Below are 24182 nucleotides of genomic sequence, written 5' to 3' on the forward strand. Positions count from 1 at the left end.
GGTTGAGATGCTACAAGATAGGGTCACTTTCTTCTTGAATGTTCTTAAAATCTGGAAAAAAGTATTGACTTTTTTATAAATATGAACAGTGATACCTCACTTTTTGAAGGGAACCATCCAAGGAAACAAGCCAAGAACAAGGACGATACTTTGAGAAGTAGATATAGCTATCCAAGTCTGTGCACTAAAGCTGGGGGAGTTTATTCAAGTGAGTGCCTTAGGCCCTTATGCCTGAAACGAGGCCTCTTGTTTTAGTTTAGTGATTCTCGTTTAGTCAATTTTAAGGTAACTGTTTCTCTTATTTCCCTGACCACCAGAGAATCATACTGAAGATGACACCACACAAGGACTGAAGTCCATGACGCTCATTCTATTCATCAAAGAAGTGCTAAAGTATTTTTAGAATGCTTTCAATCAGAGACTGCTTGGATAATCATTTTGACATTAAAAGGGGACTAAATAAATAAAAGTTATCTGGAAAATTCACTTACGTGAAATATGAGAAATGCCTCACTCCCCAATGAGGTTGGACAAAAGACATTCTGATGATCTTAGATAAAAGAGGATAAGCTTTAATACTAGTCCATGGTTTATGAAAACCAAGGATGTTATAAACCAGTAACTTAAGGCATCATTTTAACATTTACCCAAGATCTAGGAGAAAAATCTGGATTTGGTCCCACCACACAATCCATGTATTTCACATAGCACACGTGCATTTTATCTTGCCTCTCAGACTTACTTTGGCAATTGGATTCCTCTTTGAGAGGTCCTCCCCTTCCCTAAGGGCCACAGGAGCAGTGGTCCACTCTCGCTTTTGTCGGTGTAAGTACCTTTGTTGAGAGATCTGATCATTTTCATTACTTGTATGTAAAACCTATGGAGATAAAACAAGGTAGATATATATGTATATATATATATATATATATATAATTTTCAAGTATAGTTTACCGTAAGTGTATTTGTCCAAACTAACTTTCAAATGCCCCCTCCTAATTATAGAAAAAAAATAGATAACAACTTTAAGTTGTAGAATATCAGTTTTTTTTTTACAGTAGTAAAACCTTTTTGGCCTCTACTTCATTTTCACTGAAGGCTGAAAGACACACAACAATTATTAGAGCTCACAAATTAGTAAAGTACTACTAATTAGTTACATCACAATTTATTATTAAATAATTTTTGTATTTAATTTTAGAGTATACACTGGTCAACTATTCAAAGTTATAAGAAAAAAAATTCTTAATGAAAAGCTGACTTAAATTTGGCCAATACCAAGTAAAATTACTGGTTTATAAAATTTACAGGTTTAAGGAATGACAAAGGGAATAAGCTTCTCTTGTTTTCAGAAGCCACCTTGGCAAACTCTTTTGAAAATGTTCGTCACCAAAGCAGTCAAAATGACTATAAAAAAATCAAAACAACAATAACCTTTGACCAGAAGACTAAACAACTTAACCAAGATCAGACCATGAAATGAATACCTTAAAATTAGGGCCTTTCCTCACTCATTCTGATGTTTAAAATCACATGGGTGACGTGGGGGGCGGTAAGGGCAACATTAAGTGAGAGATTATCTTAAAATTTTCACAATAGCCATTACAAGATCTTCTTTATAAGAGGTGAAACATTTCTTTTATGAATAATAAGCTTCTGTTCTCCAAATAAACTATTCCCTTTCCCCCACCCCTGGTGCCTACCTCTAAATGAAGTCCATGTCCAAGGTGAAAGCAGATCTATAAAATAAAGATATGTTTATTTACTTATAAGATATAGGTTTATAGAATAAAGATATGTGTTTACTTACTTATATACTCAATACATCCTATCACCATGATGGCTTGAGTATAGCAATAATATTTCAAAGAACAATATGATTAAAAAATACAGTCCAGGAAGTTACAGAAATGAAAAAAAATGACCATTATTATTACTCTACTTCAGAATCTAAATTGATTTGAATTCAACACACTAAACAATGTGTTGCTGAGTCACTTCAGTTGTGTCTGACTCTTCATGACACCATTTGGTGTTTTCTTGGCAGAGATATTAGAATGGTTTGCCATTTCCTTCTCCATTTTACAACTCATTTTACAGATGAGGGTTAAGTGACTTGCCCAGAGTCATACAGTTAGGAAGTATCTGAGGCCAGATTTGAAATTGGGAAAGTGAGTCTTCCTGATTCCAGGCCTGGCGCTCTACCCACTGTGCCACCTAAAGAACAATAATTAAATTATGATATGTTTTATCAAGGTACTTGGATAACTTTTTCTTTCAGACCCCAAGTACACTCATTTTAAAATCTGACATTATAAACTTACAGTGTCTTCACTAAAGTCTCCTGTAGGGTTGTTTCAAACTTCTCCACATTTCTTAACTCCCCACAATCTTGACATAAGACATTTCACATGCCTTATTCCAGCTCTCTCCACCTTAACATTTCTCATCATTTTCATCCATCTTCGATTCCTTCCCTTTTGTATCAGGGAAAGAGGAAGCACTCCTGCTTTCTAAGTATTCTATGGGTACCCTTAATCAAATCACCTCCACTTCCATCCAGGTACCCTGCTGCTCCATTCTTCTCTTACATTTTCAAGGTCTCATCCCACTGCACTCCTCCCCTTTGGTTAAAAATTCTTTCTATCAATGACACAGAATTCAACTGTTTTCTGTTCTTTCCATTTATAGTGTTGTTGTCATTGTGTATCTTGCTTTCCTCATTCTCTATATTTCCCTTGGCATTAGTCCATACATCTGTCTATGCTTCTCTGAGTTCTTCTTATCTGTCACTTTTTCATGGCAGAGTAATATTTCATTGAGGCAAATAGATGACTCACTGGATAGATGGCTGGGCCTTGAATCAGGAAGATTTATCTTCCTGAGTTCAAATCTGCTCTTTGACACTCACTATCTGTGTGACCCTAGGCAAGTCACTTAACCTCTGTTTGCCTTAATCCACTGGAGAAGGAAATGGCAAACTATTCCAGTATCTTTGCCAAGAAAATCCCAAATGGGGTTATGAAGAGTTGGGCATGACTGAAACAAATGAATGGATACTATCATTCTCTCCATTTTCAGATGGGAAATTGAGGCTTAGACAGTTTAAGTAACTGTTCAAGGTCACACAGTGAGTGTTTGAGGTGGGATTTGAATTCAAGTCTTCATGACTCCAAGTGCTTTATCTACTATGCCACTTTAGCTGCCGTTGAAAATCCATTATCATCAAGGCCTCTGAAAATTAAATATTTATGGGTAACAGCCTTCTTAGACTGTGTGGTGAAGGAGAAAGAAGTCTGGATTTGGAGCCAGAGGACCAGGATGACTTATCATGCTTCTTTGGGCAAATCACTTAGCTTCTGTGGCCCTCAGTTTCATCATCTGTAAAATGAAAGGACTAGGCCTGGTTGGCCTAGTGACTTATGAGATTCCCCACTAGTCCTAAATCTATGATACTGTTTTCCTCATTCCTTTAGAGCTCCTTGTTGCAGAGAATGGACAAAAGTATTGTGCTTAATTCTGTTTGGCACCTTGGTTCTCTTCCAGAATCAGGACTGTATCTGATCAGAAGGCGGAAACTTTGGCAATCAAATGTCAGCCCCTAAACAGCCTTTCCAGGATCTGTCCCTGAAAGGTCATTATTATTTCTTTCTTCATAGCTTTGCTATGCAGATGGAGAAGTCTTCCTTATTCATGGTAACAGCTGCTGACGGTGGTATATCTTTATTAAACTTATTTGCTCTGGATTCAGAGGCACAAAGAACAACACAGTTATACTGAATGAATAATTTATAACGTAACCTTTCATTTACAGAAATAGAGGCTTAACCCATTCTTAATGACAGTATGCAATGTGGGCCCATTTCTTTAATAGCTTGCATTTGTATTGTGTTTTAAGGGTTGCAAAGTTCTTTACAAATATTATCTCATTTATCTTCATAACAACTTTGGAAGTTAGGTGCTATTATTATCCTCATTTTACAGATAAGGAAACTGAGGTTGACAGAGATTCAGTGCTTCGCACAGGGTCAAACAGCTAGTACATGTTTGAGTCTGGCTTTGAACTCAGATCTTCCTGACTTCAGGCCCAGCACTCTAGCCTATGCTTCCTATATGTGTCCCAATGATCTCAATCTATGGTGGACATGAAAACTCCGGACTTAGATTCCAGCTCTCTAACTGCAGGTTGTTAGCCCAGCTTCAGGGGTGGGGAAAGGGCACAGGAGTTCCAGGGCCATATAGAAACTAAATCCATAAAATTCCAAAATGCCTGAAAATTTTGATCTCTTTTCCTCCTTTTCCCTTTTCCCTCCCCTCCATTGTCCCACTCTGACATTCATTCTTACATCCTGTAGGCACCTCCATTTCACAAACAAACAAACAAACAAACAAAAAAATCCCCAGGCACCAATCTAACCTAGAACCAAATCTATCTCATCTAGCACCCTAGCCTCACAATTATCCTTCATTTTCAAGTCTCCCCTTGAGCATATTATAATTTGTCATAACCTGCCTCAAAGATCTCAAGGTCTGAGCTTCCCCCCTCTCTGATCACAGTCTATTTACCTCCCATCTCTTCTACTCCTTCTCTCGCTAAATCTGATCTTTGTCCCTCTCCTCTAACTGTTCTGAATTCAAATCCTCCAGTGCTCCATGGCTCTTTTATGTTCTGCTGTTCTGTCATAAACAAATCCTAATTCGGATCACCAAATGATCACCCAATTGCTAATTCCAATGGCATTTTCTAAATTCTACCCGACTTCTGCAGGAAACTCAAATGTAATACATTGAAAACCAAATGTCTCCCCTTTCCCAGAAAAAATAAAAGACCTTCTTCTTGATATCATTATCTCTATTAATTACATTTACACTCAGGTTTAGATTCTGGCCACCCAGAATCATTCTTGACTACCTTTTCCCTCAAATTGCCAAAGAATCACCAAATTCTGTCATTGTCAAGATCCATACCTACATCTCCAGCCTCTTATTGGACATTGCTAATATACTCTGCTCTAGACACCAGGCCTGGAGTCCTATGTCCAAATCTGTACTATACTGTAAGAGGAAGCCACAATGGTCATGGGATCAGAGATTTAGAGCTAGAAAAGACCTTAGGATCATTCTGGTTGGACCCTCTCACTTTACAGATGAAGAAATCGAGGCCCTGGAGGTTAAGTGATTTTCTTAGTCACAACAGGTAGTAACTGTCAGAGGAAGGATTTGAACCCAGTTCCTTGGACTCCATTGCCAGTGAGTGCTCTTTCCATTAGACCAAAACTATGCCATAGAAAGTTAGTTGGAGAACAACACTTAGTGAGGCATGTTAGTTCTTTCCAAATATATAACAGGTTGTCATGAAAGGGAGTGTAGTTGTTGTGTGAGATAATGAGCTCCCCATCAATGAAAGTATGCAAATAAAGACTGGATGGCTGCCTGCCAAGGATTACTGTGCAGACCTAACTCACCGGTTGGCTAACAGGAAAATACCGAGAGTTTTCTCAAGAAAAACTCACAACTGATTTTTATAACACTGAATGTTCTGGGAGGAACCAGTCAAACAGAAGGAGAGGACACAAGGGTAGGGGTGGGGGTAGTGTTGGAGGGAAGGCACTAAGATTAAGAAGGAGTAGAAAAGCCATTTTGCAGAAGGTAGGACTTTAACTGAGACTTGAAGGAAGCCAGGGAAGCCCAGAGGCAGAGAAAAAGGGGGAGGGCATTCCAGGCACGGGGATATAAGGGTCTGAAGCAGAATCTGAACCCTGGTCTTCCAGAATATAAATCCAACATTCTATCCACTATAACACAATGCATTTTTCTAACTCCCACCATTTTCAGAAAATCAAAATTCACTTTAATAAAATAGCTGCATGGGCCCTACATTTAATACCTGATAATATAAGAATTAACAAGTAATAAAATCTATGATAACTCCCTTCTGGGCAGTACTTCTAGTGATTTAACTAACTCTAAGAGCCTCAGAAAAAAATGCCATTGAAGAGGTTTGCCTTCTGTTCACTGAAATCTCACGAAAAACACTTTCCCTAATATTAGCTGTGACTAGAACAGTATAGACAGCATCTGCAGAAATGCTCCTATATTTATGGGTACTTTATCTACCTGGAAGTCCTTTGAGTTAAAAAAAAAAAGTTATCTCCTTTTCCTACACAAACCACCCTAAATCTACGGAAGTGTTTTTTTTAAGCTGCTGAAATATGATCTATGCTTTCTGTTTGATAATGGTTAGATAACTTGCACAAGTTAAGGGAAAAAAAAATAGGCAGAGGAATGTGGAAAAGTTTGAACAACTTTGTAAAAACATAATCCAAGCTGTTAAATGCCTCCTTTGTTCAGAGAGAGGAAAACTTCAGAATGGATAGCTGGTTCTGACTTTCTATCAATGTGCCTCCACCTGCATCTAGCAGAACATTCTGCATCCCTAGTGAACTCAACCACATTGCTACAACACTGCTCTAGGGTGCCCACCACTGTGTTCAAATATTGTCTGGGACCTTCTGGAACCAGCACTAGAAACCCAATGATGTCCTGATTTGCCTCAAGAATATGGTTACTTCAGGCAAAAATCCAACTCCATTCATTTTAGGGGGAAAAATACAAAAAGCTACATAATCATAATATAAGGTTTAGTTCCTGGAATACAGTATTACAATCATATGTTAGCCCCAAACTACAAAGAACCTGCGTTGTTTACAACTTGCCTATCATCTTGATCATGAATGAAAGACAAAAGATGGTGATGTTGGTGTTCAGGTGAGCAATTCTAACTACTCAGATTTTTAAACAAATATTTTCTGTGGCCCTCAGGCATGGGATTGAAAAATTCTCTCAACACTTTCAGAGAAACATGAGAGATAAGATTTAATTCAATTCAACAATTAAGTGCTTTCTAAGTACAAAGCACTGGGGATTAAAAACAAATTTTAAAAACCAGTTCTAGTCTTCAAGAAGTTTACATTTCACTAGTGAGGGACTCCAAAAATGTATGCAGATAAGTGAAAATCTGCAAATTTTAGATATACAACACCAATGACTAAGGGGAATCAAGAAAGTCTTCATGGAGGAGGTGACACCTGAGTTGAGTCTTGAAGGGAGATAAGGATTCTGAGAGGTAGAGAGTGTAAATGTATGGAGGCAGTATATGGAATGGTATGTGGAAGAGCAAGTAGGTCCAGTCTGGATGGAATGTGGGTGGAGTAACTGGAGGGCAGTAATGTGAAATATGGTTCTAAGGGTAGACTGAAGGCAGGTTGTGAAAGCCTTAAAATGGGAGGTCTCAGTGCTTCAGGGGTAACTAGGTGGTACAATGGATATAGTGCTGGGCCTGGATTCAGAAGGACCTGCATTCAAATCCAGCTTCAGATACTTACAATTGTGTGACCCTGGGCAAGACACTTAATGCTGTTTGCCTCAGTTTCCTGATCTGTAAAATGAGCTGGAAAAGGAAATGGCAAACCACTCCACTGTCTTTGCCAAGAAAACCCCCAAATGGGGTCTCAAAGAGTGTGAAACTACCGAAAAACAACTCAGTACTTTTTCCTAGAGTCAAAGGAAAGTCCCTGAAAGTTTTTGACCAAGGCAATGACACGCTCAGACCTGTGCCTTAGGAAGAATACCTTGGCAGCTGTGTGGAGGGTAGATGGGAATAGGGAGATGATAATGGATTGAACTGTGATGGCTGAACAGTGATGATTGGATGAGTGGAAAGAGAAAAGGAACTGATGGGAGAAGTAGGTAAGATCACCAAGACTTAGCAAGTGAATGACTTTAATTAGGGACGAGATTGAATTAATAAGGGACGAGATTGGGTGAATGAAAGGTAATAGTAACCTCAATAGAAATAAGGAAGTTTAGATGTGGGAGGGGGGAAGAGGATGGGTTCCACTTTGGATGTATTAATTTTGGAAGGTACACAAACATTCAGATGGAGATCTATGAGCTAGCACTGATTCTGAATTCAGAGAATCTGGGTTCAAATACTGCCTGCCATGCTTGCAACTATATGACTTTGGGCAAGTCATTTAACCTCCATGGGCCTCAATTTCCTCATCTAAAAAACCGAGGGATTGGGACTAGATGCCCTCTGAAATCTCGTCCAGTTCTAAAACTATGATCCAAATGTTTAAACTATGATCCAATGTTCGACAAGTAGCTGACAAGTGGTGTTGGACTACAATTAGGTCTTGATGTCAAGAGGGATTGCTCAGGGCAGTCTGCATAGAGATAGTGATTGAACCTGCGGGAAAAGATACGGCCTAGAGGGAGATGCAAATAGGGCCCAAGAGAAAGATTTAGAAGAGATCTATCCTTAGATGGAAAAAATGGTACAGCAAGGTAGACTGAGGACAGGTCAGACAAGGAGGAAGGGAACCAGCAGAGGAACCAGAGGGGGAGACCATCTGAAAGGAAGGAGATTATCAACAACAACAAAAGCCGTGAAAAGATCCAGGAGGGTAAGAAGTGAGGAGAGGGCATTTTTAGTAAATCGATGGTGTCAGAAGACAGACTGGGAATGAGTGGTGAAGCAGTGAAGACTGTTAGTATATCGACTCAAGAAGTTTGGAGAGATATAGGACTGGATGGTAGGGTCAAAGTAAGATTTTAATTTTGTTTTATTTTAAGGTTGGAGGAAACCACAGCATATTTGTAGGTGGCAGGAAAATAGCTAGCACCAATAGCTAGGGAGAGATAGAAATCATAGGTGGGATAAGTCATCTCTAAAGTCCCTTTTTTTGTAACTAAAATAAAACATTTTGCTCTCTTCTAACAAATGGAGAAATCTACCTGTGGTTGGCTTTGTCCTACTTGACCCTTTATCATTAGTAACAATGACGCTATAAAAAAAGTGAAGACTGAGTGGTTTCCAATTCCCCCTCCTGGACTGGGAAAATACCCATTAAAATACATACTATCCCAAAGGAAAGGTCTTCTATACATCAAATATTCATAACAGGACTTTTTGTAGTAGCAAAGAACTAGAAACAAATGTCAATCGATTAGGGAATGGATAAACAAAGTGTGGTACATAAATGTATCGTAATATTACTATGTCATAAAAAGATAAATGTGAAGAATTGAGACAAGGATAGGAAGACGTGAACTGATGCAGGATAAAGTAAATGCTGATGATACCTAACATGCAGATAACATTTAGATAATATTTACTATGTGCCCAGCACTATGCTAAGTGCTTTACAATTATCTCATTTGATCCTCACAATAACTCTGGGAGGTAGGTGCAATTATTATTTATCCCCATTTTACAGATGAAGAAAAAGAGGCAAAGGGTTATGTGACTTGCCCAGGGGCACACAGCTATTATCTGCAGCAGGATTAGAATCAAGATCTTCTTAACTCCAGACCCAGCACTCTATCCACTGAATCATCTAGCTGCCCCAATGTGAAAGAACAAGGAAAACAATAAATGCATCTACAAAACAGAATTGGAAAGAACAAAATAATGAAACTGGACATTGTATAATAATAATAACCACACTTGGACCCTAGGAGGAAATGAGGAAATTCATCTTCCCTGTCTTTTTGTTATAGGTGGGGGACTACGGGATTTGCTTGTGGGATTAGTTTTGCTGAAGTGTCTCATCTCTATTTTAAAAAATTCTTCGTTACAAGAGGTGGCTTACTGAATATGGAGGAGGAAGAATACACTTGTGAATGAAGGTCATATAAAAATAATTGTCAATAAAAAAATTTTTAAATGGACCACTAAGGCCTTATGCATCATGTAGAGCATAAACAATGAATTATATTTCCACAAGGCGTGACAGCTTTGCAATGATCCAGCCACTGTCTGTCCAAGCCCCTAATTGTCGTACACATGCTTTTGGAGTTTCACCCCAGCCGACACAACAGAATTCCCATTTCTGGAATGATCTCCCTTCTCATTTTCACCTCCTGGCTTCTCTGGCTTCCTTCAAGACTCAGTCCAAACAATACTTTCTGAAAACAACCTTTCCTCCTCCTTTTTACCCCCCAAACCCCACATCTTACAGCCCTCCAAACACCTTCTCTCTGGGATTGCCATTAATTTACCTGTACATATCTTGTATGTACAGTCATTTATATATTGTTTCTCTCATTAGAATGTGAGCTCCTTGAAGGTAGGGACCGTTTCTGCTTTTCAATGTATCCCCAGTATTTAGCACAGTGTCTAGCACATAGTAAAGGCTTCATAGATGCTTGTTGACTTGATCTGAAACTGAATAGCTAACAGAAGGACTGACCCAGGTCACTGGTTTATTTTGGTCTCATTTTTGGGGGCAATAACAATGTAGGTAATTTTATTTTGTGTTTTGGATATGGCACATTAAGAGAGATTTCACAAAGAAAAGAAAGAGTATTGTAAGGTTGAACCATGTAGTCATGTTTCAGTTATTTTTGGTATGCCTTTTAATTTTTTTTCTCCTGGTTCCTTGTCTTCTGACTGTGAGTCTTGAAAAGGATGTCATTTGTGGGGGTTTTAGGTTCTGAAAGGGAGGAAGGATGGAGGATGAGAGCTTGAGGGGATGACAGGACTGAATGAAAATATTTTTTTTAAAGATGGGGGACTTGGGAATGTTTATGGGCAGCAGAGAAGGAGCCTAATAGATGGGGAGAGATTGTAAATTAGAGAGGATTGGGCATGCTTATTGGGGCAAAGTTCTAGAAGAAATAGGAGAAGTAGGGATCAAGGGCACAAGTAGAAAAGTTAGACTTGCTGAAGAGACAGCCTACCTCTTCATTAAAAAAAGGAGAAAATGAAGGATGATTTCAAGAGATCCTGAGATAAAGCTTAAGGGAGAAGAGGAAATTCACTGTGAAATGGCTTCTACTTTCTCAGGGAAATAAGAAGCAAGGTTCTCTGTTAAATATTGACTGAGTATCCTCAGAGTACTGAGTACATCATAACCAAATTATAACCCAATTAAGTTTTGGAGGCGTTATGAGCAAAACAACGATTATGATAAAATAAAGAAGAGGGTTTTGTGTTTTATCATCAATTTCTTGAACATTCTAGAAAGGATCTATTGAGTTACTATGTCTTCTCTCATTCAGTAATTCAACAATCGCTGAGGCCTGACTCACAGACAAGGTACCATAGGACAAAAAAAGTAGAATAAGATAAAGCTTAGATCCCTGTAACTCAGATACATAGAAACATCTGTAAGTGATAGTATATATAAAGCCAAGTACAACTTTTCTGCTTACCAGAAAATAGGAACTTCCCCAACTCTGAACAAAACTGTCAGCAAATATCTCAGTTAACTCCCAAGTTCTAAGCTACCAACACCATGAAGTCACCCTTTAGTACCTGTGGGCAAAAATGTGGTTTATTGTACCTGTAGTAGCCACTCTGAAAGAGTGAGAAATGGTTACTAAGTGATTGAGTCATAAAATTTTTATGTCAAGGACTATTCCTGTTAGGACAGGCCACCTCCTATGAAAATATTAACCATATCTCTACCAATTCCCTTGGAAATTACTACAAAGTACAGTCTATCTAAGGTACATGTCCTCTTTAAAGTCAGGTGGAAATAAATGAGAGTTCTTAATGCAATACCTGGAATAGAGATCTAGATAACATCTTAGTTGATTTGCATTTTTTACTGTTCAGTAAATACCCACAAAAATGCATTATTGCCAAAATGCATTTGTTTAAGTCTAAAACAAACAAAAACACTCCATTAAAGGGTTTGACCATAAACTAATCTGTTCAAACAAGAAGTACTAATTTTTACTATTATTTTTATTTTGAGGAATAATGCTGCAGTTCTACCAATTTAACAGGTTGTTGTGAAATAAATGCTTTATTAACTATAAAAGTACTATATAGACACAATAAAGTGTAGAGGATATGGAGCTGGCCTTGATGCCAGGAAGATCTGGGTTCAAGTCCTGTAAATGATAGATTATGGCTGTATGACCCAAGACAAGTCCTGAGTTTCTCAGTGTTCTGGGCAACTCTCTAAGACTGTAAATTGTAGAGGTGGTGTCACCCTGCACTGGTCAAAGGAGTTCCTTTACCCAGAAGTTATCGACTCTATACCAATTAAATCACAAGATCAATCATTATCCCTGAAAAAAAATAAATGTGGACTATTAAAATTATTAGGGTTTTAGGGGATATTAAGGATCTTTAGATCCTTAACTAATCCTTAGTTAGATACAATATTTACTGGGTACCTACTATGTGCAGGGAATTCTGAGGAATATAAGAATAAGTCCGTGCTCCCAATTTGCAATGTCTACCACCATGCCTCCAGAAAAGAACTCTAAGAGAAGAGAAATATAAACAGTAATGCCAGAGTAATTCAGGAACTTTTAGGAACTAGGAGGGAAGGAATTTCTTTAACTTTTATGAAAATTGGTTCTCTTCAAAGTCAGTTCCACACGAGGGCAATCACAATAAGCTATTCCATCAAACTAGATTAATTTTGTGTGCTTTTCTTTCTCCTTTCAGGTACTAAAGAATCAAATAACATCTTGGTCAACTCACTTGTAAACCTTTTCAATCATAAAGGAATTAGTACAAAAGCCAAAACAGACAAACAAAAGAGAGAAGTTTAGTTGTTTGCTGCTATTGTACCCGATTTAAAAGTTATTATTCTCCTGAGACTGCACTTTAGGAATTAGAGTATTTCTAGAAGAGTATCGTAATCATTAGGGCTGACCTCAGGAGTTAGAAGTGATCTGATGTTGCATCTGGGCCAAAAGGAAGTCATTTTAGGAAAAGACAGTCTTCCAGGGTGCCTAGCAGTCTAAAAGAGTTGAACTATCAAAGGAATCTATGAAGAACAGAGTGCAACAAGTTCAAACATTCCTGGTTTTTTGCCTTGGTTTTTTTCTTCTTTGAAAATCTTTGTTAAATTTCTGCATTTAGTGCTCAGTTGTTACCTTATCTCCTAAATAAATTAATGACAATTTGTTTGAAGTTTTTAAAGCCACTGACAAAGAATAACCACCAAGAGACAATATTCTGGTTTAATTATTAATGGAGTGAGCATGAGACAATATTCTAGTTTAATTGTTAATGAAGTGAATATTGAAAAAAAATCTGACTCGCTACAGTAATGTAAGTGATCATTCTTCTGAACAATACTTTTTATTAATAAAATAAAATGTATGTACAAAAGAACATTACAGATCTAAGGACCTATTTACAATGTTTGCTTTGTTTTCCAATTTAAGGTCTGGTTATGTACCCAACACTACATGAAAACCATGACATGATGCTACTTGTACAAGAAAGCACTAGGGACCCCCTCAGAGGACAGTAATGTCCTGTTTTCCAATCCAATTCGATTAATACTAAGAGTCAAACATGGATGTTATCCCATAGACTAAAACGGGATCAGAAAGTACTTTGGCCATAACCATTTAATTTCTTCCATCTTTAAGAGGGTACTATCTAGTCTGCAGTAAAGAACTTAAAATCTAAAGTCAACTCTGTGCATGGCCTGCTATTTACTCCAGTCAAGCAGAAATGCTAAGCACTATAGGCTATTACTTATGCCAACTTTCCATACAAAAAGGTCTAAATATTTCAAAATACCCTAAATAGGAACTGTATGAAACAAAGGGGAAAAATGCAGATATGTTTAAGTCTAACACCAAGAATTTTAAGGTTAGTCCAGTTTTCAACTGCCGAGATTATTGGGGAAAAGAGGAGGGGAAACCATTAAGTATATCTAATACTGAAGTTCTTAACATACTTTTTGGTTGCTGTGATTTTTTTTTAATGCTGATTCAAGTGTATAATTGCATGTAGCACATGAAATCTTACACCACAAAAGTAATTATGAACCAGTACAGGCACATCTTAAATCTCATGCTGTATAAAAAAGTTTAGAAGCAAGTAATTCCCATGACAACAGAAACCCCAGTACTCAAAGTGCAGGCTCTGTGTGCTCAGTACAGTAACACGCTCAGTCCTCTGCACCTGATATGTCACCTTCTATACTGTTTCTAAGAACCGAGGCTACCTTTTGCCAGAATCCTCAATGGATGTGAAGTATTATATTAGGAGGATTAGTTACCTAAGAATACTTAATTAGGCATTTCCAAGTGTTTTGTTATATTGCTAGGTTCCAGGGCTTTATACCCAGTAACGAACAATCCTTCTTCCTTCCCACAAGTACTAAAGGGACAAAGTCAACTGTATTTCAGCAAAATCATTTTATAGTCAGTGATAGTGGGGGGAGAGGGGGAGCATAAAAAACTACAATGCAACTCTAAAGTTATACTACTTGTGCCTCCAAAAGGGACTTTAATCTTAATTTGACCTCGCTATAAAAAAAATACTGATTATCAAGATTGAAACCTGAAGCTGTTTAACCATCAACTGCCCAAGATTATTGAAATTTAACAAGATTAAAGAAAGGAAATCCTTCATCAATTTTTGGCCTCCATTTCAAATTCCTGCTTCAGACTTTTCAGGTAAGCATGCACATTTCCAAAACCACAGTGCCTGGCCAAATACACCATCACACCAGTTGTACATCGTCCATCTCGTTGCCTACAAAAGCTTCAGTTGCAGATTCCACGACAAGGTGGTCAATGCTTTTTTGACCTCTTCACTATAACAATTTCAAAGACAGGGGCCATAGAACTGTCCCTAACTCCAACCATTTTGGGTTTCTGCAGTTTGTCTCAGTATCAATAGTTTCCTAAGGACATTGGCGGCAGGTGGAACCTAATGAACTGTTTTAGATCTTGTCTGGGGAGGAGATGAAGATGTTTTTCAGCTCTTCCTCTATAATCTCTTCCACTGGATGAACAACATGAGAAATAGTCATGGTACCTGTGCAACAACTTCCAGGTGTGACATCATCATCCAAATATCCATCCATGTTCTTCCTTCTTCTCACCAACTTGTACTTGTCCTCAAAATCTATTTCATCTTCTAAGTGCATATTTGGGGGTCCTACGATCAGAGACCTTGACCTAGTCATGTGGATGAGCTCTTCCTTCAGAGTTTCAACTTGAGGGATCTCTTGGTAAGGAGCTCCTTGGATTTGGCTTCAACCATGGGCTACTAGTTGGAAGCGATCTCCTTTCAGTAAATAATCCTTTGTTTCTTTAGAAACTTTCTAATTCTGACATTAGTTCTGTAAGCACTGCCTTGTTTTCCTTTACATTTGGCATCCTCTTTTCCAAGAAAACTTGAGGTTTTCTCATCTTCTGTGTCAGAACCAGAATTGTAAGTGGGAAGCTCTGGGGCTTTGGGAAGGGGCTGCTTTCTGCTTCCTTGTCCCTTTGGGGTCTCAGGTTGGAAACCTTAGAGCTACTTGCAAAGGACCCAAACGTTTCATTGACTCCCAGTTCTCCTCCCTTCATCATCAGAATCCAATTCATTCCATCTTGGACCTCACTTTCTGAGAAGCTGCAGAATGATTCATCATCAGAGTCAGCATAAAAAATGGTGGTCAGTTCTTTAGTGATATCTGCCTTCAGTTTGCGTTTGTGTAAAATTCCACAATCCTCTCTTAGGTCTCCCGCCTCACTTTCTGGAAAGCCACAGAAAGATTCATTATCAGAGTCCTGTAAAAATATTTGCCAGTTCTTCGCTGATATCTGACCTGAATTTGGGCTTTGTGTTTGCAAAATTATCAGAAGCAAAACTGTCACAACTGTCATCACAGGCTTCCATGGAAGCCAATTTCACATTAATGAATTTTTTTTTCCATTTTTTTCATCACCTTTACAGAGAGGTCTTTTTGCTGTATGCCGAAAGGATCCATGAGTGGCAGTGGGAGTCCACAAAGAGGATGCTTTAAAGGGAAGGGACCATTCCCAGGGAGTTGGGGTGGGGGCAGCAGAGAAGCGCCCACAGTGACTGAGCCAGATGAGTGACAGTGAGGCAACGACCAGCGTAAGTAAGTGATCATCCTAACAAAAATATTCTTTATCTTTTCTGTTTTCCAGGTCTGTGTACTAGATGAAATCTATCTCCATGTAAAAACTGCAACTCTAGGTGTATCTTTCCCAAATACAACTTAACAAGGCAGAAATTTTCTTCAGAAAATGGACTTTAATGAAGTTATAGATTAAAAAAAAATAACTGCAGGGTTTGTTGAATAACATACAAAACACAGGGATATATACTTATACAGGAAAAAGACAAGGAGATGTGTGAATTCTGCTTAAAAGGTAAACATGAATTTGTATGCCCATGGATACAGACTAAGACAGGCAGAAAAGAGGCCCAGTTCTGTTCCTGGTCCTAGAGCACTGGTCCTGGGGTCAGGAAGACCTGAGTTCAAATTCAGCCTCAGACGTGTATTAACTGTATGACCCTGGGCAAGTCACGTAAACGATCTGCCTCAGTTTCCTCAACTGTAAAATGGGGATAATAATAGCCTACTTTCTAATAAACTATACTTCCCAGGGTTGTTGTGAGGATCAAATGAGATAATATTTGGAAAGCCTTGGCACAGTACCTGGAATATAGCAGGCACTTCATAAATGCTCATTTCCTTCCTTCCTGTCCTGTTTTATTTTAAAATAGACTCAACAACTCAATTATAACCCCAAAGTTGAAGTGATTCCCTAATTCATTCTTGATGTCACTAAACAAGAAGATGGGGGGGGGGGTGCTCCTTGAATTTCATCAGAAATTCTGAAAATCATGTTACCCTTTGGCAGGTGGCTTCAGGCTACCAGAATGAACCTTTTTTTTAACCTGAGATATATAAAAATGCATAAAACTAGTTTGTTATACTACATTACATAATGGTGTTAGTTTTAAATGAAATATGGCACTAAATAAAAAAAAAACTTGGAGAATTACTAAAAATAATATTCTTTACCAACTTGTTTTTATGATTTAATATCTATCTTAGTTCTCTATTGAAACAAACTTATATGTGTTATGCAACTCATATTTGTTATCAAAAAAGCACCAGAGCTACACTAGGTTAGTATTGTCTTTAAAAAATAAAACAAAACAAACATCCTTTCTAATTATGAATTCACAGGTAATTTCTTTTAAGGGTTGCCAGATGAAAGAATTTTGGACTTGGAAGCAGAAAGACTTGTGTTCAAAAACTTACTGGCTATGTGAAATAAGGGAGTTGGGCTTTATGGCCTCTCAGGTCCTTATCACCTAGAAATCTGTGGTCTTATGAACAAATAATGAAGGGTGCATTTCTAGGTTAAATTAAATTATATTTATCTCCAATGAGCCATTATTTTAGGGTTTATACCGATATTAATGTTTAGAGATCAAGGACCTGCTGTCAAGAAGAACTAAGTTCAAATCTGAGTTTGAGTACTTGGTAGCTGTGTGACCCTGAGCAAGTCACTTAATCTTAGTCAGCCTCAGTTGCCTCTCATCTTAAAAAATGGGGATATCACTTACCTCCCAAGGTTGTTGTAAGGATAAACTACTTTACCATCCTCAAAGTGCTATGAAACGCCAGTAATTATTAGTGAAACCAACCAAATATTACTTTTACACGTTCATTAAAAGACAATTTTTGTACACTGAATTTTAAACAGGTATTTTCATGTTGAAGATATTGAGGACAAACCTATATCAGCCAAATTAAGAACTGAGGTCATTGAGAACATTCTAGCCAAAAATTTTATTTTTAACTTCATTTATGAGCTATTTCAGCAGGAAACTTATTTGAGGACTGGAATGTACATATAATTTTGTGCATATATATGTATATACATATATACACACATCTATATGGAGGAGTAATTTCACAAACTTGAAATTTAGCTTAAATGATAATTGGTAAAAATTTCCTTTTGTAGATTATATTTCCTATGACTACTTACTAAAAACCCTTCTGCTTTATTGAAACATCATTTGTAATCTAAAGAATTCATCACCATTATGCCAAACTGAAGTGGATAAGCCTCTTGGTTCTTAGCTAGGCTTGCTTGTACCTGGACATCAGACAGTGATTTTTAGTAAGTGTTCTTTTCCACGGGTCATACTTTGGTTGCTAAATCTAGTATGTGAAAACATATGAGCTAGTTAATCCTGCTTAAAAATAAGCATCTAGATTCTTAGATTAATATGGCATTTAAAAAATTAATGAGGAGGCAGTGTGTTCAGTGCAAAGAGCTCTGGAGTAAAAGTCAGAGGTCCTACTTTCAAACCCCAGCTCAACTACTTACTACCAGGGAAGTCATTCACCACCTTGGGCTTCAGTTTCCTCAAATGTAAAACAAAGGTGGGCTAAGTAGTTTCTAAGATCCTTTCACACTCTAAATCTGTGACCATGTGAGTGCTGATATAATTAATAAGTGTGGGAAACCAAGAATTTTCCTATTCCCCCATTAAGAGCAGGGAATTTTTTTTCTCCTTTCTTTGTATCCCTAGTGTTTAGCACTTACTTGTCACAATTAGCTGACTGACTACACATCTTAAAACGACATATTAAAAATTCCACAATTAAAGAATTCAATACAAGTGGAAAAGCCTGAGTTGCTAGAGTAAAAAATATGTTAAATTAAGCATTCATTTTTCCTCTGGTATGTACTTTGCTTTTGGCAGGCTCATCCCAAGCCTTGAATTAGTTCACTATTATGTATTTTCTTAATTAGTAGTAACTAATAAACATTAAACATCAAAAATGTCCTAGGTACCATGCTCACTTACTAATCTCTATGTTTACTAATTTTTTTTTTTTTAGGCAATTGGGGTTAAGTGACTTGCCCAGGGTCACACACCTAGTAAGTGTCAAGTGTTTGGTCTGAGGCCACACAGGTCCTCCTGACTTCAGGGCCCATGCTCTATCAACTTTGCCACTTAGCTTTCCCGTAGGTTTACTATCTTTATACATTACCAAGAATTTTTGTTTGCTTTGTTCTTTCTTGAGATAGGAATGAAACACAATTTTAAAGTCATAAAGATTTTATAACAATGTCTGAATGTGCAAAGGTTTTGGCTTTAAGATGGGTAAAATGGAGGGTTGATGAATTGTTTGGATAATGCAAGAAATAATGGTGAAGAATTGAGGAAATTACTTCGATAATTCAAGGACAGAGAGAGAGAGAGAGCGAGAGAGATATTTAGAGGATAATTGGTCAAATCCAGTCAAATACATTTAATTTAAATCATATGAGTAGGACTTGATTTCATTGCTTTTTTCTCTAAAAATAAATTTTTGTAAGTTGATATAACATAAACATATTACTTCAGAAATAAATATAAGGTTGTTTATAAAAGCTAAGTATCATTCATTTGGAAGCAACAGATTGTTTTATTAACATATAATAAAACAATTTTTATGTTTTATTAACATATAATAAAACAATTTTTATGTTTTATTAACATATAATAAAACAATGCTGATTTAGTTTTGGGCAGTTAGGTGGAACAGTGGATAAAGCACTGGATCTGGAGTCAGGAAGACATCTTCCTGAGTTCAAATCTGACCTATGACATTTATGGCTTTGTGACCCTGGGCAAGTCACTCAACCCTGTTTGCCTCAGTTTCCTCATCTGTAAATGACTTGCAGAAGGAAATGCCAAACCACTCTAGTATCTTTGCCAAATGGGGTCATGAAGATTTAGAAACAACTCAACAACAATAATTTAATTTTATTATTTACCAAAACTGACTGAAACAAATATTTGCAGTCATTTGGAGTTGAGTATCCTTTATCTTTTCAGCTACCCCTGTATGAGACCAGAGAATCCTTCAAAAGGAAACACTCCGCCACACTCATATTCATGTATTTCTGGCTAAAATGATTTCAACAAAACAGGCAAAAATATTTTATAAATTTTTTGACCATCTGCCATAAATACAAAATATACAGACTTTTTAAACAGTAAAAACCAAATAGACTATTTCCACCAGATTCATTCAACAAGTACTTATTCATTTAGAGTCTAATATATATCAGGCATTGGACTAAGTGGCAGAGATCAGAAATGAGTATAACTTCAAGGAGCTTACATTTTAAGGAATAAACTATTTCCCCTTGTCTTTATATTTTATTCTTAAGCACTATTTTTTGGAGAGACAATTCCAATTTTGAAAATGGAAACTAAGTTTAAGAATCATGGGCCACCTAGGCCAGGGGCCCCTTCCTTCTTAGGATAATTACTTTTAGTACATAAAATACATAGGATTACAAAGGAAACCAATTATATTGAAATCTTGTTATCAAAATATTAAAAAAAAACCACAAGTTAATAGGACTCCAGGTTAAAGAACCCCTAATCCTAGCCTAAGAGGCAGCTAGGTGGTACAGTGGATAGAGTGCCTGGTCTGGAGTCAGGAAGACTAATCTTCCTGAGTACAAATCTAACCTCATATACTTATTAGCTGTGTGGCCCTGGACAAGTCACTTAACCCTGTTTACCGCTGTTATCTCATCTGTAAAATGAGCTAGAGAAGGAAGTGAAAAACCACTCCAGTATCTTTGCCAAGAATGAGGTCAGGAAAAGCTGGACATGACTGAAACAACTCAGCAACAAAAATCCTAGACTTTTCACTGTGTAGAGTGTTGTTTTTCTTTGACCTTAAAATGAGCATTGTTCTAGGGGATCAATGAGGAAGATACAAAATCTAGGGGACTGGTTCCTGCCCTCACAGAGCTTATATTACATAGTAGAAGGATGGCACAAACAAGATACCTAGAACAAAAAAAAAACCAAAACAAAACCCAAAAATACATGGACAGAGCAGCAAAGTGCTAGGAAAGGCCCAAAGGGTTGTCATTACCAGCTATTTCCGTTTTTAAAAAATGGCATAGGTAACCAGCATATGGGTTCTTGGGGTCGTCTATGACCACTGCTTTGAGGGAATTAAAAAAAAATCAATCTATGAAAACCAAATTATTTGTATCCTAAATCTAGAATGTGAGTTCTTATTTAGTAGTAACTAATAAATATTAAACATCCAAAAAATGTCCTAGTCTCTGTGTTCAATCACTTTTCTCAATATTTCTTATCTTTTTATACTAACAAGAACTTTTGTTTGTTCTTTCTTGAGATAGGAATGAAACACAATTTTAAAGTTATAAAGATTTTAGTAACAGTGTGAATATGCAATAGCTTTTATCTCCCTTCAAAGAAGGGAGAAGGCAGAGCCCCGTTCCTTTTGTCTTTATCCTCCTCCCCCCTTTCCCGCGGCCCCCTTCCCCCATCTACAAGTGTCTGCAAAGTAGTAGGAGCTTAATAAATGCTTGTTGAGTGCAACTGATTGAAACCAAACTATCTGGCTTTGGCCCCAGTGCTCCGGCCCTGACTTTGCCTGGGCTTGGGCAGCCTAGGTAAAGGCTTCCTTTATGAAGCTCCAGGATAGGGAACTGCTTCCTTTATGTATCTCAAGGACAGGGACGGGGCTCCATGGCTAATAATTGCCCTGCCTTTCCCCCCTCTGGGGGAAAGGAGAACCGAACTGGCTTCTGTCCGCCCGCCCAGGTGCTGGGCAGCCCCGGCTCCAGAAGCCGGGCATTAGGAAGCTCCCGGCCCGGGTGTGGCGGGAAGACAGAACAAGGAGAGGCACAGACAAGCCCGGACTCCCACTTTCCTGCCCGGGAAGATCCGTTTTTGGGCAGCCGGGGCACTCCCCGAGATACCATCTCGCCCCAGCCCTTAGCCAGCCTCCGGGCGCGCAGAAGGAACCAAGCTCCAGCAAGTTATTAATCAATCAAGCAAGCTCGCTAATGAGCTCAATTGAGCTGGAAGTAACAGGTCCCGGGCGCCGCTCTCCCTCCCTCCGCCTAGGACGCAGGCCTGGGCGTGCACCAGCCCGAGGAAACCCCAGGGGGGACTCCAACTCACCAGGAGCAGCAGCGCGCCCAGCCTCCGGGGTCCCCGCGCCTGGTGCGCAGCCATAGCTGAGTCCTCTCCAGCTGCGTCCTGTGCCCGGGGCGGCTGTCCCGTCCCGTCCCGACCCGTCCCGTCCCGACCCGTCCCGTCCTGTCCCTTACCACCGCCCCCAGCCCCGCTCCGCCCCAGGGCAGGTCCCTCCCAGGCCCTCAGCTGCCTCCGGGGTTCTCGGCGGCACCGCCCTCTTTTCCTGCGGCGCCTACGGCGCGTTCCCTGGGGGCGCACTCCTAGCTCCGAGGTCGGTGGCAGTGACCAGGTGTGTCCCACCTCCTTAAAATAATGGTGCTTCGGGCCGGGCCGATAAGCTGAGGTTAGGAAAGGCTCTGGCAAGAGCTCACTGACCTCTCTTCCCCTTTTCCTCCTCCCCCAAACGCCCACAGGGGCACCTGGGACCGTGACGTCCCCAGAGAGGGGACCTTGGTTTGCAAGCTCCGCCTCGCTGCTTCCTTCTCCTTCTCCTCCTCCTCCTCCTCCGGGGAACCACCTTCCCCATATCACTATGCCTAATGGGGTCTGTAATTGGGGAGGGGAGGCCCCTGGAGGGGGCGCAGGGCCTGGGACCATGCAGCCTCTGCAACCTTTGCTATCCCGAAGGTTGGGTCCGCCCCTGCACCGAGGGTGTTAATCTGCTCTAGTGCTGCCTGCAGCAAGGGACGAGTGACTCTAGGAGAGTGCCCTGCGGGCTGCACACTGCGGGTGGGAACGGTGCGTGCGTTTCCAGAGCCCTGCAGGTAAAGGTGGAGTTGCGCAGAGTAACCCGACTGCTTAACAACTGCTGCTTTCCAAGGCAGAGGCTTCGACTTGGGGAGAAGTGAAGATAAAGGATTTCAGGCGTTTGCCTGGCAAAAGAAAGCTCCCCGTACACTATCCCCGCCGTTTGTGCCTCCAAACAGGCTTATCTGGCCGTGGGAGGAAGAGAGTTATTAATAGGCGAGAACTCAGGCAATGTTCTGAATTCTTTCGGCTACCACTGGCCTAGGCTGAATTTGAATATGTTTTTTAAAAATGCTTTTTTTTTTTTACATTTTTATCACTATTTTTAAAAAATTAGTATTTTATTTTCCCCCAATTACATGTAAAAACAATTTTAACATTCCTTTTTTAAAGCTTTGAAATCCAAATTCCCTCCTTCCTCCCCAAGCCCCGTTCATTTTGCAGGCAAGCAATCCGACATAGGTTATACATGTGCAGTCATGCAACACATTTCCATTTCATGTTGTGAAAGAAAACATAGACCTCTTCCCCCCCCCAAAAAAACCAAACAAACACTACAACCAGAAAAATAAAGTTAAAAAAGTATCCTTCAGTCTGTATTCAGACACCATCAGTTTCTCTCTGGGGATGAATAGCATTTTTCATCCTAAGTCCTTCAGAGTGGTCTTGGATCATTGTGTTGCTGAGAATAGCTAAGTCATTCACCGCTGATCATCTTACTATATTGCAGTTATTTTATACACAGGATATTTCACTTTGCGTCAGCCCATGTAAGTCTTTCCAGGTTTTTCTGAGAGCGTACTGCTCATCATCTCTTATAGCACAATAGTATTCCAGCAGAATCACATACCACAGTTTGTTCAGCCATTCCCCAATTGATGGGCATTCCCTCAATTTCCAATTCTTTGCCGCCAGAAAAGAGCTGCTAGAAATATTTTTGTACATATAGAGCCTTTTTGGTTTTTTTTTAATCTCTTTTGGTTTACAGACCTAGTAGTATCACTATTTTAATTGTTTATCTAAATTAGCAAAGAATTCTTTCTCCACCTTAGCTCATTCTAGCAACTGAGTCATGAGTGTCTGAAGAAAATATCTCAGGTATTAGGAAAATTCTAAGTAGAGACCTAGTCTGCTTCTACAGTGGCAAAGTATATGCTTTTCACAAAGGCCAGGTTTTAGAATATTTGGAAGCATATGAAGTTCAAAGTGAGAGTTAATTAGTATTTGTAGAAATTGCTGTGCAGGGAGTAGTGTCTGTGTGATCTTTCTTTGTTCATATTCTCTTTTCTCTGTCTCTCCCTCAAGAAGTCCTTCCAAACTTCCACCTCCCACTTTTATGCAAATCTCACTCTCCCTAAAAGGCCCAATTCAACTCGAGGAGGATGCACAGAGGCTAAAGTTTTAACTCTGTACACCATCCAGGCCAATGCCCTCCTGTTTGGCATTTAAAGCCCTACATAAACTGACTCCAGCATACATACTAAGTACACTTATTACAAATTACTCCCCTTCACAGACCCTATATTCCAACCAAAATTGACCTCTTTTCAATCACATAGGAGATATTCCACCTCCCTTCTTGCCTTTGCACACTCTGGCCCTCATACCTGAAATTCACTCCCTTGCTATTGCCCCTTCTCAGCAACCTTAGCTT

At 39.0% G+C, this 24182-nt stretch overlaps 1 protein-coding gene and 1 pseudogene across 2 annotated transcripts in view; both read right to left on the minus strand.

Moving 5' to 3' along the window:
* The window catches only part of LOC114031794 (desmoglein-2-like), a 45920-nt gene that overhangs the window by 16386 nt on the left and 5352 nt on the right, over positions 1-24182 (minus strand). Inside the window, exons 1-3 of one of the 2 annotated variants that reach the window (XM_027846928.1) lie at positions 21767-21842; positions 1701-1736; positions 743-877 (exon numbers count right to left, since the gene is read on the minus strand). In XM_027846928.1, the coding sequence (XP_027702729.1) occupies positions 743-877; positions 1701-1736; positions 21767-21820 (225 nt within the window). In that variant the 5' untranslated portion in view covers positions 21821-21842. Of the gene's footprint in view, positions 1-742; positions 878-1700; positions 1737-21766; positions 21843-24182 lie in introns of those variants that run through there. The other variant, XM_027846929.1, reaches the window with a different exon arrangement.
* On the minus strand, positions 14401-15749 carry LOC114031796 (annotated as a pseudogene).

Source organism: Vombatus ursinus, unplaced genomic scaffold (genome assembly GCF_900497805.2).
Source record: "Vombatus ursinus unplaced genomic scaffold, bare-nosed wombat genome assembly UNPS02015255.1, whole genome shotgun sequence".
Classification (NCBI taxonomy): Eukaryota; Metazoa; Chordata; class Mammalia; order Diprotodontia; family Vombatidae; genus Vombatus; species Vombatus ursinus.